Source organism: Vigna radiata, chromosome 11 (assembly GCF_000741045.1).
Source record: "Vigna radiata var. radiata cultivar VC1973A chromosome 11, Vradiata_ver6, whole genome shotgun sequence".
NCBI classification, from domain to species: domain Eukaryota; kingdom Viridiplantae; phylum Streptophyta; class Magnoliopsida; order Fabales; family Fabaceae; genus Vigna; species Vigna radiata.
The window spans coordinates 12,236,616-12,249,322 of NC_028361.1; the positions used below are offsets into that span (position 1 = coordinate 12,236,616).

Below are 12,707 nucleotides of genomic sequence, written 5' to 3' on the forward strand. Positions count from 1 at the left end.
AATTGGGATGTCACATGATCTACATGAATTTTCAAACCAACGTAATATGTATTAAATATTTGATGATTTAATATGTCGCTTTTGTAATAATGCATGAATGATGGATGAATAGTTTTGTTCACCAAATAATACGATAAAATAAAAATAATAAAGTTATTTCTTATAAGTGGATGGAAAAATACATTATAAAAAAACTTTATCTTATATAGAAAATAGTAAATAAAAACGGTTGGGAATTAAAAACAAAGATTTTGAGTGTTTCAATAGCAAAGATAGTGAAATTTGAAAAACTAAACAGAGCATGATGTATAACACTATATGCGTCAGAACTTGTAACTTGTAAGGAATATGCTGAAATGAAACATCAGTCAATAATACAAAGTTTTCGTTGCATATGGAATTTCTTTAGAAAAAAACTTTTCCTTTGATTTTCAAAATCAAAAGCAAGTTTTCAGAAAGGGTCCCCCGAATGAAAAATTATACAGAAAAAAGAAAAGTGCTTTGAATCGCATGAAGCTTTTTTATGCACTTTAAGCACAAGGATAATAACATAGGATTCATTATTATTAGAATAATGATAGTTAATAATATTTTTTCACATTATTTACTTATCATTTTGTAATTAATCTAAAATTATTTTATAATATATAATAATAATTATAAATACTAACGTAAATTAATAACAAAATAATACATAAATAATATTAAAACGTTATTAAAATATTATTCTATTAGTATTGGTTATTGATGATCCCAGTACGCTGAAAACTTAGCGCCAAAACCCAATCAGTGTTCTCTATTATGTTCTGCCCGACGGTCAGCTATTATCACACGGGCATCCACATTTTTCTCTTTTTACAGTTATCTCGGTCAGCTCTTATTCAATGGTTTTTTTCTTTAATCAAGTGGAGAGATTCCTTTAATATCAAAGTTTATTCATAAAAAAGTAGTGCTTACGGTCCAATAATCAAATTTCGGAGACTATCAGCCCGCTTACTTGTAAAAGATGCTTTACCAAAACTTAATAATATAATCATTAAATCTGGTTTAAGAATACTTATTTTAATAATGTCGCTTTCACTTAAGAAATGCTGTCAATGATTGAACGTAATAATATTATACTAACGTATTTGAGATAAAAACATTGATATTATTTATGGAGATGAAATTTTCATTAATCCTCGATTGAAGAACTTATTTCAAATACATCTAATAATTTAATACCACTTAAGAATGAAGATTAGAGATGGAAACATCTTTTAACTACTTTTTTTTTTACGTATTTTATCGTATTTTAAAATCATGTTAGAAAAATATTTTATAATTTAATTTATTTATGTTAGTTTATAATGCTAGGTTCTATTGCAATAACTTGATTTAGAAATGTTTAAGTAAAACAAAAATAGATATATAAATAATTAGTGAGCAATAAATCTTTATTTTAATAGGGTAGTTTCTAATTTTTTTAAAATAAAAATATTTCGGGAGGACTAGGCATTAAAAGTAATTAATAAACAACTTATATTGATAATTTGATATGTTATTTTTTCTTTGTAAAGCATCCTAATTTTTCATTGGTTTTCTCTATAAAAAGGAAAAAACAAGAATAACGTGCTCAACTATGAAAATTATATTAGTTAACTTTTTTAAGTTTTAATATTTTAATTTGATTTTTTAACAAAATATTATTACTTTTTACACAATAAATTTGTCATGATATATATATAAATAGTCTAAATTGCTAACAATATATTTCAACTTAAAAAAAATCATTTATAAAAATAAATATATAAACTGATTTTAACTTATAAAAAGATTACTTCTTTTGTATCTCCTTTTTCTACGAGTAAATATGTAGAAAATATCAAAATATTGCTTTAACGTTAAAAGACCTTGCATTTAATGTCATTAATTTCCACAGTTCCGCGTTGAACTTTGCACCTTCCTATTCAGCATGTGACAAATTTGGGAGGTGTTGGTTAACAATCTATCTTTGGGTCGTCGGCATGTGACAAATTTGTTTTTATTGAATTAATTTAAATTAAATAGTTTAATTAAATTTTGAATTTATAATAAATTTGGATATTTTCTTTCAAACATTTTATTAATATTTTTTGTTATTTTGAATATTTTAAACTAATTATATATATTTTAATTAAGTTTTACAATTTGATTTTATTATGAATTGAAGTGATATTGAATTTTTTTTTTCTTTTATTGTCGTTGTGATTTTTCTTCTTTAGTTATTAATGAGACAAGGATGTGTTTAATGTAACTGGACATTAATACGTTTTTTTACAAAGTTACAAGTTTTATTTTTATTTTTATTTTTATTTTTATAAAAATGTGTAGATTAAGGGAGTTTGATTTTGTTGGATGAGGTGTCCCCAATTAATATTAATTATTTGAAAATTGTTGTACGATGGTTTATCTATTAATTTAGAGGTTAAAAATAAAGTTTTATGATGTAGGTGTTTTTTATGTTGTAATAATGTTGAATATTTTTCTCACTTGTTTTAATTGTTTTATTGATATATGATTGTGGTAATGGTTGAAACAAGTTGAAAAATAATACTTTCACACACATCAACTTTTTACCTTCATTTGATATTTAATTTTTTTACTTTTTTTTTTTTGAAAAACTATAAAAGTTCATTATTTTAAGACTATTTTATCCTTGTTAAGTATGTCAAATGAATGTTAGTGTGTGTCATACTATTCTTACACAAAGAAGTTTGTCATCATTTTGAGTTTTTTTCTTTAGAATTGATTGTTTAGTTTATGAAATTCACTAGTTCCTTACTTAAACTGGTCAAACTTACTTTCATTAGTGTAATTGACAACTAATTATAGTAAATTTCAACATCTAATTATGTTTATTCAAATTAAAAAATTAGTAAGTATGATTCAGAATAAATCTAAGAAATATATGAACAAATAAAAAAATTATATTGAAACCAACTCTAGCATTTTTACAGTTACTTTTAGTAATTAAAATAAATTTTCATTAATCTAAACTTGTAAAATTAATAGTTATATATGTAAATTTTGATATGTATAAATTTTTTGACTATATTAATAAATTTGATAGTTTTTATATACTTAATTATTTTAATGAAAATTGGTATGAAACGATTAATTTAACCTTAACAAAAATTTGTTCGAAAATAATTTATTTAAATGGAATCCATGAATATAGTTAAAATTAGTTTAATTTTTTTTAAAATATTTAATAAAAATGTCAATTTTATTAAAACTAACAATATAAGAATTATATAAAAAAAATTTAGTCTCAAATTCTCCTATTTAACAAAAACTGTGACTAGATTTAATAAAAAAACCTATATAGAAATCAAATTAAGACTCTGTCATGTCGTAATTGTCATACTGATACTACTGATAGTATCACACGACATAACTTTGATACGAAGATGCTTAATATAATAAACTTTTTAATGTAAATTTAGTAGAAAATATTATAAAGACGATAAAATTAAATAATAAATATTCAATTAAAAAAATATAAAAACATAATATAATAAAATAATTATTTTAATACAAATTTAATTAAAAATACTCAAAATCTTCTTATGTTTAAAAGTTAATTAAATAAAATTAAAATAATAATTACAAACTAAAATAATTGTTGTTTAATTTTTTATTTAAAAAATCTGTAAAATAAAAAGATTAAGAAATATTTTAATTTTGAAAATAAAATACAATACTTTTTAGAAATATGAATTATATTATTCTTGTAGCATTTTTGGAAAAAGCTGAAGAAGGTAGTTATGAAAAAAGTGAATATAAACACTTGACCAAACATGTAAAATGAATTTTGGTATCTAAACACTTCACCAAACATGTAATGAGAATATCGGATGTTGCGGGCAAACATGCAACCTCACCAACATGGAAATGCCACGTTGATTTTGGACATTCATAGCTTGCTTTGGGATTGCGAATACGGCAAATTTAATATAGAGAATATAATTCTTTTTTTTTTTCGCTTAATATGTTGTGCATATTAATTGACATTTTATGTGATTTTTACAATTTAACACAGTAATTACTAGAATTCTTGGCATTTTATTCTTAGAAGATTTTAATTAGAATTATTGTATGGCATGGTGAGAAATAATTTTGCATATAGCAGTAATGATTTTACAGTTTTACACGTACGCGTAGCAAAAGTCTTATGAAAGTCTTTAAACTCTTAAACATGGCTTTTCCTTTGTCCCCTCACTCTCAGCAATCTTCAAAGAAGCACTTCCTTTCAACCTTAACCAAAACCTCCTTTTTCTTTTAATCCGTTTCTCCATCTTTCTCAGTGTAAACTTTCATAGTTTCCCTCTTTATTCCTTATCTCACTCGCTTTTTCCTAGTCAACACTTTCCTACTGGTTTCATCCGATTCCTCTTCCAGTTTACGCCCAAAAGAGTAGTGAACAAGAAAAGCAAAAAATATAGAGTAAAAGAACCATCTTTATTCGCTTATTCCCTTCTATACATACATATTCATATTACCCTTTTGGTAGTTAAATATGGGGTTCTCGGAGAAGCCACAAGTGGAAGAGTCAGATGGTACTAGAAAATGGGTCATCGCTGGAATCTCTTTGCGAGCACCATTGAAGCCAATATACACCACCACTGTAGAGAAAAAGGAGGAAGAAGAAGAAGAAGAAGAAGAAGAAGAAGACTCTTCAACAACACCAAAAGGGGAAGAAGCAAGAATTCCAACCGCGTTGAAGTGTCCACCAGCTCCTAGGAAGAGAAAACCTTCTTTGAAGTGCAACTATCGTAGCGGAGCTAGAGAATTCTTCACTCCGCCGGACTTAGAAACTGTGTTTATACGCCATGTTGAAAGGGCTAATTGATCGTAGAGGTGGGAACAGTAACCTTCACCAACCTTAATTGGCTAGTTTAGAGCTAGCTAGAACTAATTTATTTAGTTTTGTGTAACTTCTTACTATAATATTGTATTAAGTCGTTTCATGTCTGTGTTATTTATCTAGCTAGCTAGAACTTAAATTCAGGAGTTTAGAGACTAGGTATTTGTAAAATGATCTGAATAAAAATGACCTATTTGCTTGCATTGCATGGGTGATGTTTATCCAGTTTTAATTTCTTTTCATTTTGTCTCTCTCTCTCTCTCCCTCTCTCTGCAAGAAGAGATTGTGATCTGATACAGTCAAATATAATTGACGTTGTCATGTTTATCTGATTTGTTTGGTTTATCTGTATAAATTTATGAAGTAATGCACTCTATCTATCTGTGATTCTTGTAAATGTTTTGAAAGCTGACCAAGGTTATAGGACTTGTATCTCATGTTACTACGTTAAAATCTGAGTACTAATTAAAGTACCAAAGAAACAACTTTTGTTGATGAATAATCGATCTAAAAGTATTATTTTAAATGTTTTGGATTTAATTCACCTAAGAATAGTGAAAAGCCAAATAACTGAACCAGTTTAATTCCTGTATGAATGCGGGCCTATGTGTTTATGTGCTCTGTTCATGACCATGCGCAAGAATGAGAAAGTCTAGGTAATAAAGGGAAGATAAGCTAAGCATCTAAATGTGGGAGTGAAATCCTTTTCAATGGGGTAGAGAGATGCTACAGACAGATGCTTCTTATTGTTGATTGACTGAGAGCAAAGCCCCACTTACTAGGTCCTACAGTTTTAGCTTCATAGTCTTCTGTCATCTTCTTCTTTCAGAGTTTCAGGGTCTTACAATACGGTCCTACATCTCCATTAAATAACCTTTTCCTCCACATTTAGTGCGCCAACTACTACATAAAAGTTTAACAAATTTAGATTAGGGAAGTCTATTTAATGGTTAAGCATCTGAATTGTTATAAATTTACCCTTTAACTTATGTTTCATATATCTCTCTTGTACACTTCATTAGTTGGTAAAAAACACAAGGAAATGAAATTTTCCTGAAAGGGTGTGATAGCACGTAACGTATAAGGGTAGCAAGAAAATAGACATGAGAAAGAAAATTCCAAAATATACTGAGAAGTGACACGAGAACAGATGACCCCCACCAACCTGAGATTATAATGTTGAGAGTGGGAAGGTTCTGTGTAAATTTTTGTGTGATATTAAGTGATGGAGTCATGTGGTGTAAAGCGACAAATCACGTGGAGATGGAGATTATAGAATCCTATGCTAGTTGAATGGCTCTCATTCTTGAGTTTGTAAAGGTCAATAATAGACCGAATGAAGGTTGGTGCAGTAATATATAGTAGTCATTATTGTTTTGTTATCTTATCCTAATAATAATAATAATAATAATATCCTGTTATAGTACTTTCAAATAATGAATCTTTATACAGACACATGAAAACTCCAATAGTGGAAGATAGAAGAAAAGGCAAAGCAAATGTTACAATAGTGGTCAGGGGGAGTTCATCTGGCATCTGCATTAAAAAATTATTCTCGGGATCGGAGCCTGTTATTGAGGGAATGCCATTCCAACACGTCTAAACAACACTCAAGATATGTACCAAAAACAAACACACAACACTGCACAATTTGCTTGCATTCTTACTGACTCACTATACTTTATGCTTGCTTAGTTTACTATATATATATATATATACACTAATCCTTTATTAATTGTTGGAGACCACATGCAGAGGAGCAAAGTTGTTTGGCATATTCCCACATATGTGTATTAATTTTAGCAATCAGCTTATTTTTCTACCTAGGGAAACAAGGAATCAACAAACAATTTCTTACTATATTATTTCTTTTTTCAAAGTGTTCTAGAAAAGACTCAATTTCGAGAGGTTGGTGGTTCTACAACCATGAACCAACTTACCATAATGCATTTTAATACTACAAATTAAAAGTGATTAACTTTACATATACATATCGTGTTATGAAGCTTAACAAAAGAAGGATGGAATTTGATTTGGTATTTTGTTGTGTGGTCTGTACGAACTCACCCAAACCTGATTCTCTTTTCAAATAGTCCTAATGACAAAATGTGCATTTGTTAGAAGGAAAATAACTTGTTGTTCCGGTTATTTAGGTCTATGGACGATCGTGTAGTTCTTATTTGTTTCGAGTTTCAATTGTTTGCTTCTATCCACGAATTTTCTCTTAAGTGTTTGTCTTATAAAAAACACTATAAACTTAATAAATTGAATTATGTTCAAAGTGTCTTTATCTTGACATCAAACCTATATATTTATAGAGTTTACAGTAATTAAACATATTAATTGATTCTTATGAATTATTAAAATACTAGTTAACAATCTATTAATGACCTTTATTCTATTAATTAATTATTAATTAACTTTTAACTATCTTTAATGATTATATGTACTAAGCAACTACGTCCAATCAATATTCAGTTCCTCTAAACATGAGTCGACCCACATACCATATTCCTTGAACATCTCATATCAAGAGGAATAAATAAAAATGTGACTATCTCGAATGAGAAGAAATCATATAAGGACATCTTAAGTCTCTCCTATAATTATTAACAGGACAATGATATTTTGATAATTCTTTTTTAACAACTTTTTTACAATAGGACACGTGTCATCATTTTATTGGTTTGTTTGAATTTATCTTTAAAAAAATATTTGAAACGGACCAATCATAGACTGTCACGTATACATTGTCAAAAAATTGTTAAAAAAAAGTAGTTAAAGAAACTTTTTCCTTATTAACATAGTCTACTTCATTCATAGTATTAGAAGACTTATACAGTGTTCCCTGTAGTTTCTTTAATAAACTTTCACCTTTTGTACAAAGAAAAACAAATTAAGTAATTGGTTGGAGATATAAAAACAAAAGCAGTGGCGGTTATGTGTAATTGGAGGATGCAAACATAAAATGACAGCACAGTGACGTAGTTGTTATGTAATTGAATCGAAATTTGAATGCATCGTCTAGGATTCTTGTGGATTAATTGTTGTGCCCATGTGTGTCATTTAATGTTTCATACCACCAAAGTCTTGGGGCTCAGGACCGACAACATAAGGCCGCTTTCACACAAAAAAGAAAATATAGCCAAATATATATGTCATTAAGAAAGAATACAGACAAGACAAAGTTCTACATTTTACATTCAAAATATTTGATAACAAATATATAACAATATTAATTCCAAATTTAAAATTTAAAGAAAATGGAAATAGATCCTTATGATAGTCACTTTTTACTTTCATAAAACTCGGTTAACATTACATTATAAATAGTCAAGATAAATGATTGCATATAAAATAGTCAATTTTAAAAACTAAAATTCATGTGATTTTCTTTTTCAAAAGACGTCTCTAAATATTGAAAGAGAAAAGTGTGTTTAAATTTCTCTCTACCTTAACTTTTAAAATAGAGTATGGTTCTAACTAAGAAGTATGAAAACTCCTAAAATATAAAATAAAACATTTAATATCTTATTCTTTTCCTCTCATTATCACCTTATTTAAAGGACTGTTTTAATATAAATATTTTTTATTATATAGATTCATTACATTTATTAATAAGATATTCTTTTTAATATAATTAAAAGTAATTTAAATAATATCATGTTTTGCTTATCAAATGTTTACTACTAACATAAAAATGAAGTATCAATCGAGTGAAGAACAATCAAGTAGGGATAGATAGATGATAAGATTTAAGTCATAACACTTCAAGTACCTATTAGCATAATGATGTAATTAACTTTTTTCTATAAAATAATTTATTAATATTACCTTTCTACGAATACAACGTATCGTTATAATTAAACTTTATAGTTAACTGAATTTGTTCAGAGTAATCTTAGGATGTGATTTAGGAAAGTTTCCCATAAAATGTTGAAGTAAGGATAAAGCACGCTAAAAAAGATTTGGTTTATTATTTTTTAATAGTAGTTGATCTTGAACATGTCTTAATGTCATAAGACGATATTGTTTCAGGTGTATGAAATCGAGTATTCATTTAAAGTTGTTTCTTTCGCTCTTCAATTTCTTTTCTTTACGTTGAGATACTTCAACTAATTAAGTGTACTTTATTTTAATGTTTAAGTCAGTATTTAATCGGTTAAACAATTAATAATGTAATAAATGTATCGAGAAAATCTTAATAACTATACTTTTAACATTTATTTATAGATTTTTATAGACTTCTGATGAAAATCGGTCTAACTACGATCAAATTTTTTTAAGCTTTGTTACTAATTTGTTTAGTTTAATTAACTTATTTTAATTAACATCGGTAGGTTTCCTCTCAATCCGAACCATAAATTTTAGTGGTTCAGTCGATATATTCCAACATCTACATATGATACAAATATGAAAAAAAAAAACGACCTTCATAATAGTATGCTTCGAGAATAAACTTGGTGAAAACCAATGGACATTTGACATTTCTTGGATGTTGATTATTGAGTGAGGAGCGATTCCTAATGTAGATAGATGAGAAATGGAGAATATTAACAGTGGGACATGAACAACATTAATGTTGGACTTGCAGGTTAATTCAAAACTTAAACATGTATTTTAAACAAATAAAGAGGTAGTATTTTGGACGTGAAAAAGGCTAAAAGCCATAAAAAAATGTACGGAAACAGGGAAATTTATAAGAAAACAATTAAAGGGTAAATGATCGTTATATAATAACTATTTATATACTTATTTTAAAAATAAAAAAAATTATAATCCTAGTATAAATTTTTAATTTTATTAATTTTGTTTTAACTATGTTAGTGATTAATGTAATTGAATGTGTATTTGATGTCATGCGGGTTTAATAAAGTGGAAATTGACTTTAATATGATTTTTTTAATAAAAAATATACGATAATTATTAGAGAAGAAACTTGTATTTGATCATATTTATTATTAATGAAATTCAAACTAACATTGTTGAACTAGGATTATAAATTTTGTTATCGTATTAAATATAAAATGTAGTAATACTTATTATATTAAACTAACTATTTATCCAAAATTAAAATATAATAAATCACTTTAAAATATTAATTTGTTTTAGAAATAAAGATATATTAAGGTGTCACAAGAATAAAAAAAGGAAATAAAAATATATATTACATTAGAATTTCACTTAAATCCATTTTAGTTTCATAATTTATAAATATAATGTCGAACTTTAATTTATTTTTATAACATTTGGTTCCTAACTTTTTCTTTTACAATTTTTATTCGGTCATTACTCAGTCTATTAAAACTATATGATTAAGATGATCAAATATATATCAGATTTACTTCTTTTTTTTTATTAAACACAATAACATTCCATTTTATCATATTACAACTTTTAACTGATAAAATAAAATATTACGATAAAACAAAGCAGAATATATATATATATATATATATATATATATATATATATATATTATTAATATAATTTTTTCAAAAAGTAAATAATTGTATTAATAAATATTTATACAACAATTAAGGATAATTTAGAGTTTTTTTTATAACAATGCTAGAAGTTAAGGAAGATTACTCTGCATCATTATCGTTTTTTACCAGAAGTGTATTATTACTTAATTATTCATCTATTCAGAGTGTGAAATGATTATCGCAAAAGAGATAAACAAAAGACAAAAAATACAAAAGAACCAACAGGGTAAACTAGTGTGCAAAAGAATTATCCTAAGACAATTAAATCGTATCAAATATAAGTTAAGCATGGGTAAATACAATAAATCATATAGATACACATAAATAGTTCATACTAGACTCAGTTATCTAAAATTCCCTTGACATAGGAACTCATTGGAGGTGTGTAAGTGGTTTTTAGGATTGCAGAGCCATAGCCTTAAAGGGTTATCACCCGATCACACACAAGATTAATTTGTTTCACGTCTAAGACTAGAAAAATCAACAAACTAAGAAATTTTTCTACACTTCATGACATAACACATTATACTATATTTGAGTGTGAATGGTTATTAGAGCGTCAAAATACCTCCTAACTAATACCATGTGTCAATGCATATACTAAAGTCATCACCACAAAGAATTTTTGTTTGAAATTTCTTCAACACCATCACCATCTACAACCAAATAATCACCTCAACTAATAATAAACAATATTATAAACAAACATAAGTTCCAACACAGATCTATTTCAAGCCAAAGAAGAAAACATATCCAATCATACTGTTAAATATAGTGAAAATTATATATTGGAATTAATCCCTTGTGTTAAATACACACATAGGGCTCTCTATTTATAATAGAAGAAATATGGGTTAAGCCCAAATACAAATGAATATGTAAGAATAAAATAAAATAAAATAAGAACAATGTTTCCCTAATAAACATATAGGGACTATATTTTCCTAATTAACATAAACATAATATAAACTAAATATCATATCTCTAACACTCCCCCTCAAGCTGAAGCATACAGATTGTATGGACCAAGCTTGGAATAAATAAACTCAATTTGAAATATATGATCTGTCTTCAAGAGTGTGCGACAAACAGATGTGCAATCACATGTTGACAAACAACTAACAGTAATTTATGGACGGTAGTGGACAATTGCGAAATTTCAAATAGCACCATGAAACTTCAAGTGGGATGACTTTGACAAAGGAGAACAATGACAAACTTTAGGGACTAGATTGCCATCAAGTAAGGATGGGGCTTGCATCAAAACTACAGGGACTGTCATCACTGACTGATGGGGCCTGTAGTGGCTAAAAGCGACAAAACTACAAGGACTGCCATCACTGACTGATGGGGCCTGTATACAGGGACTGCCATCATGATGGGGCCTGTAGTGGCTAGAAGCGATAAAACTACAAGGACTGCCATCATTGACTAGTGGAGTCTGAAAGCCTAAAACCTGGCTGGAAACATACTCCCCCTCACGACGAACGACGGAAATGACGACGCGCCGATGATAGATCGTGAAAGTGGAAGATCATAATGAGCTCTTATTCATCAAAGCACCCAAAAGCAAATCTGACAGATTTGACAAAGGGTTGGTGAAATTGTTTCAACCCATAATTTTAGTGTCGAAATTTCTTGGTGTTAACCATTGACTATCCTTGAAGACCTTTCAAAATAGAGAAGAAGATAGTGGAAGCAATAGAGGTAGGACTAGGTGTTGGTGCATCGGTGGCACAAGTGGCGGAGACGACGGCCGGAGACGGTGGCTGGAGACCGTGGCCAGAGACGGTGGCTGGAGACCGTGGCCAGAGACGGTGGCCGGAGACGACAACCAGAGACGGTGGTCAGAGACGACGGCCGGAGACGGTGGCCGAAGACGATGCCAGAGACGATGGCCGAAGACGGTTGCCAGAGATGGTGGCCAGAGACGACGGTCGAAGACGGTTGCCGGAGACGGTGGCCGGAGACGACGACCAAAGACGGTGGCCGGAGAAGGTGGCCGGAGACGGTGGCCGAAGACGGTGGACAGGCTGCAGGTGGCGGCTGGTGGCGAGCGGCAACGGGCAGTGGCAGACAACAACACCGGACATATGCGAGACAGAAACCAGAGATTGCCCATTGAAGTATAAAGGCACAGGTTGAAAAAGAAACTTTTACGGGGGACCACCGGTGGCGGCGGCCACCGGCGGCAACAAAGACAAAGTAGAAAAGGATCAGAAAACCTGCTCTGATACCATGTTAAATATAGTGAAAAATATATATTGGAATTAATCCTTTGTGTTAAATACACACATAGGGTTCTCTATTTATAATAGAAGAAATATGGG

The 12,707-nt window shown here is 28.8% G+C and overlaps 1 protein-coding gene across 1 annotated transcript; it reads left to right on the forward strand.

The window, feature by feature from the left end:
• Positions 1-4,166: 4,166 nt before the first annotated feature.
• LOC106777290 (cyclin-dependent protein kinase inhibitor SMR6-like) lies at positions 4,167-5,091 on the forward strand. The gene has a single exon (XM_014664862.2). It carries the CDS (start codon positions 4,541-4,543, stop codon positions 4,871-4,873), a length of 333 nt encoding a protein of 110 aa, XP_014520348.1. The 5' UTR covers positions 4,167-4,540; the 3' UTR covers positions 4,874-5,091.
• The last annotated feature ends 7,616 nt before the right edge of the window (positions 5,092-12,707 follow it).

Bases quoted from the DNA above. Each gene is read 5' to 3' on its own strand.
- LOC106777290 (XM_014664862.2), top strand. From the start codon at position 4,541: ATGGGGTTCTCGGAGAAGCCACAAGTGGAAGAGTCAGATGGTACTAGA.